The sequence below is a fragment of the Ahaetulla prasina genome, chromosome 2 (genome assembly GCF_028640845.1).
Source record: "Ahaetulla prasina isolate Xishuangbanna chromosome 2, ASM2864084v1, whole genome shotgun sequence".
NCBI classification, from domain to species: Eukaryota; Metazoa; Chordata; class Lepidosauria; order Squamata; family Colubridae; genus Ahaetulla; species Ahaetulla prasina.
The window spans coordinates 232,799,320-232,803,708 of NC_080540.1; the positions used below are offsets into that span (position 1 = coordinate 232,799,320).

At 37.2% G+C, this 4,389-nt stretch overlaps 1 protein-coding gene across 1 annotated transcript; it reads left to right on the plus strand.

The window, feature by feature from the left end:
- Positions 1-257: 257 nt before the first annotated feature.
- Positions 258-3,005, plus strand: LOC131190707 (proprotein convertase subtilisin/kexin type 5-like). The gene is made up of 3 exons (XM_058168063.1): positions 258-362; positions 450-591; positions 2,043-3,005. Exons 1-3 carry the CDS (start codon positions 258-260, stop codon positions 2,456-2,458), a joined length of 663 nt encoding a protein of 220 aa, XP_058024046.1. The 3' UTR covers positions 2,459-3,005.
- Positions 3,006-4,389: the final 1,384 nt, after the last annotated feature.

The window sequence follows — 4,389 nt, forward strand, 5'->3', positions numbered from 1 at the left end:
TTTGACAGTGGCGTTATTCATTTTGTTGAGTGTCATCATTGGGGCCTCTGTTTTCATATGGAGAAGACTGCGAGCCAGACCTATATCTGTTAATCAGGTTGGATATAAGAAGTTGGCAGACAATGCAAAGGCTCTCAGTTCTTTCAAGAACAATCACTACCAGAGCACCAGCTACCCAGAAAATCAAGTGAATGAATACAAGGATCGGGATGATGATGACGATGAAGATGACAATGATATTGTCTATATGAGCCGTGATGGCACTGTCTATCGTAAATTTTAAATATGGACTTCTGGAAGATGATGACATAGATGAACTGAATACGATGATGAAAGTTACTCCTTTAGATAACCTAGTGTTTGTACAAGTGTCATTGCATTTGTAATGCTTTGTTGAATGCAAGGTAAAACCATCAAAATGTGAGAAATGTCATGATTCCTGTATGCAGTGCAAGGGACCTGGTCCCTTCAACTGTACTTCATGTCATCTTAACACACAACTATATGTTGATGAATATCGATGTGTGCCATGCTGCAAGGATGCTGGATTGATGGAAACTCAGGAATGTTGTAACTGCACTGTAATGTCAGGTAATAATCTCATCATTATTTTATATATCTCATCCAAGAAATTTTTCTAATCGGATTTCAAGAGAGTATAATCTCTATTTTTGGCTTGATTTGGCTATGCAGATAGCATATCCAATAGACAATGAAAGCCACGATACTACAACTACAGTGTAATAGACAACTTGGGTGCAATCTCAAAACAACTGGAGCATCACCTGAAAGCATTGACAAAATCAGTCAGTTGCAAAAGGCAACTTTATTTGGAACAGATTACATCCTGGATGATGTCTTTCAGATCATCAAACCATGACATCTGCTTATTTCGGTCTTGAGATGGACTCAATAGACAAATGGCTTGGGGCCTGGGTACTTACGGGACCGCCTGCTGTTACCTCATGCCTCCCACCGACCCGTACGCTCACACAGAGAGGGTCTTCTCAGGGTGCGGTCCGCCAGGCAATGTCAGCTGGCGGCCCCCAGGGGAAGATCCTTCTCTGTGGGGGCTCCTCTTTGGAATGAACTTCCCCCTGGTTTACGTCAAATACCTGACCTTCGGACCTTCCGCATGAACTGAAAACATATTTGTTTGTTCGCGGGCTTTCTTAAATTGTCTAGATTTCAAATTTTAAATTTTATTTAAGTCTTAAATTGGGGTTTTAGATTTTTAACCATTTAATTTTCGCCACACTGTATAATAAGTTTTTTAATTTACTTTTAATTGTACATTGTTTCTTTTTTACCTCGGCTGTACACCGCCCTGAGTCCTTCGGGAGAAGGACGGTTTATAAATCTAATAAAATAAAAAAAAAAAAAATTAAATAAATAAATAAAAATACCGAATCCATCTAAGAATTTGGTTGATCATGCAACAACCATAAGCATAAAGTTAGACTTGCAGTCACCCGACTTTATTGTTTAGTGTTGATATTTACGTCCAAATATGTCTAAATAAATAGACAGCTTTCTGTCATTTGGCAAAACTTTGTGGAGAACCCTTTGCCTTACTGCTAACTCCACTTCCCAAGGATAAGACTGTAAGCAAAGTAGGTTGATCTTAAAACCACTGCTACCGTAATGTTCCTCTCACCATGGCGCAAGGCTAGCAGGATTACTGCTGTCCCATAAGAGCAATGGCGGCTCCTGATGATGATGATGATAGTGGTGGTGGTGGTGGCAGCAGGGCAGAAAAGTGGTTCCAAATGATTTGTGGCAAAGCCAGATCTTCTGAGCATAGGGCAATGGTAATTTCTGAAATGCTGCCAGGCTACAAGGAGTTGGAAGAGAGCACTATATGGAAAATTATTTGATAATATGTAGACGGGGAAATGGAGAGAAGGCAAGTATCGGAGAGATCGGCACAGAGATAGTGAGAGGCATCTTCAGTCAGATTATGCAATATGTAGAGAACAGATTATGTGGTTTTTTCCCACGACCATTAAAATATGACACATTTGTTTATAATTCTTTTTTAGATGAGTGTATATTGGTCATTCCTCATTTGCCAGAGAATATCAGAGGCAAAGCAGTGGCTTTGACAGTGGCGTTATTCATTTTGTTGAGTGTCATCATTGGGGCCTCTGTTTTCATATGGAGAAGACTGCGAGCCAGACCTATGTCTGTTAATCAGGTTGGATATAAGAAGTTGGCAGACAATGCAAAGGCTCTCAGTTCTTTCAAGAACAATCACTACCAGAGCACCAGCTACCCAGAAAATCAAGTGAATGAATACAAGGATCGGGATGATGATGATGACGACGATGAAGATGACAATGATATTGTCTATATGAGCCGTGATGGCACTGTCTATCGTAAATTTAAATATGGACTTCTGGAAGATGATGACATAGATGAACTGGAATACGATGATGAAAGTTACTCCTTTAGATAACCTAGTGTTTGTACAAGTGTCATTGCATTTGTAATGCTTTGTTGAATACGTTACTGGAAGATGTATGTAAATTTAGTACAAGTTCAGAATTTCACCTAAATGATAAAAATAACCACTTAGTACATATCTGCAAATACTGTGGTATTATGCTTCCTCACTATTTGGTTGAACAAAGCAATCCTCCTCCATCATACGAAAACCATGGTAGGGTACCACTTTTAGTAAATGGTTGTCTGTATTCACTCATGTTTCAAGTATGTTTCTTCCTGCATTTTTATATTAAAATTATATCATTCAAATCATGAAGCGCTTGTCTGAGAGAAAATGTTTCTAATAAAATAGAAATTTCTTGAATTAAATTGCCTACACTTTTCCAACATTGGACAAAATAGAACCATTGATGCAGGACTCTGTTTTAACTTTCTCTTGTGTCGCACACTAATAGACTGATGAAACAAGGAATAATATGGATTCAGACTACGCAGAACTGAAAAATGAATAAATGCAATAGCCTAACCATGAATATGAACAACTGAATGTAATAAAAGGCAAAAGCTGCCTATTATATGGAGAGTTTGTCATTTGTTCACCTCACTGGTTTGGTAATTCTCAAATTTTGGGGGTTATTATATAATCTAGTCTTCCGAAACTTCTTCCTGTGGTAAAAAATAATCTGATTTTTGGTGAGAATATACCATACATATTTATAACTTGGTGACTAGGAGTCTGTTTTGCAGCATAAATGAATAAAGCTCTTAGATAATTTCATGGTTTTTTTGTTTTTCTATTGAAATAAGTAGGACCAATTTATCAAGCAATGAGAAAGACCTGATTTGCACACATCAATAAAACCTGGTTTAGCATTGCAAAGCTGAACTGCAATGAACCCTGGGATCTTTTGAAACTTTCTATTTCCACTTTCCAAATTCAGTTATTCAGGGCGTGGCAATTTACAGTTGCAATTGTAATTATGCAATGATTTAGCCTAATAGCCTAATATTAGCTGAAGAAAAATTAATAAAACATATTGAAGATTTTATTTCCATTAAACATACCTAAAACTAACTACAGATTATTTAATCTAACATAGAAACAAAGGCCTTGGCTGTTCTATATAATTCCAAAGAAATAACGTTTTGCATTATATTTCAGTGCAGGCATATGATAAAAGTGCAAATTGTTTTAAAGTCTTGCCTTTCTGTTGAAAATTTCACTCCCTATCTTAAAAAGGCTCTCTAAATCTAACCCTGAAGTTAGAAGCCTGACATCAAGGAAGTCAAACCATAACCAGATTTCCATTCAGAATCTAATAATCCTAACCTTAACCCTCAATGCATTGTCATCCACCACCCTAATCTACACCTAACTGGATATCAACCTTTACCCCAATTCTAAACCTAAACCTAAACCTCACCCTAACCCGATTTCTGGACTCGCTTAAATTTTAAATTATCAAATTGATTTTATGGGTTTTAAATTTTTTGTAAATTTTAGAGGGTAATATTAAGCATAACAAGTCTCTGAATCAGCTCATCATGGTTTTACATTCCAAGTTCACAGTGGATTAACCCAAACCTTTTCTGGATCCCATCACTAATGCTAATCCTAACATAACCAGAACATTAACCCTAATGCAACACGTAACCCTAATGCTAACCCTAACCCAAACTCTTAACACAAAGTATAACCCTAACCTTAATCCTAATCCATACTCTTTATGCAAAACCCCAAATCCAAATCTAACTGGATTGCTATGCCAAACTCTAAGCCTAACTTGATTTCTAACCTTAACCCTGACTGGCTTTCCATCCCAATAGGGATTTTCCATGTAATTTATGAGGAAACTAAGATAATAGGGATTCAAATTGTGAGAGGTCTCTTCAGCACAATGAGGCTCTCCAAATCAGCATGGATTCCTGGCAATTGCCTGA

Excerpts from the sequence above, each read along its gene's own strand:
- LOC131190707 (XM_058168063.1), top strand. The coding sequence starts at position 258 with ATGGCACTGTCTATCGTAAATTTTAAATATGGACTTCTGGAAGATGAT. Across the intron at positions 363-449 it reads CTTTAGATAACCTAGTGTTT|TGCAAGGGACCTGGTCCCTT; the intron begins GTACAAGTGTCA and ends TCCTGTATGCAG. Across the intron at positions 592-2,042 it reads TAACTGCACTGTAATGTCAG|ATGAGTGTATATTGGTCATT; the intron begins GTAATAATCTCA and ends ATTCTTTTTTAG.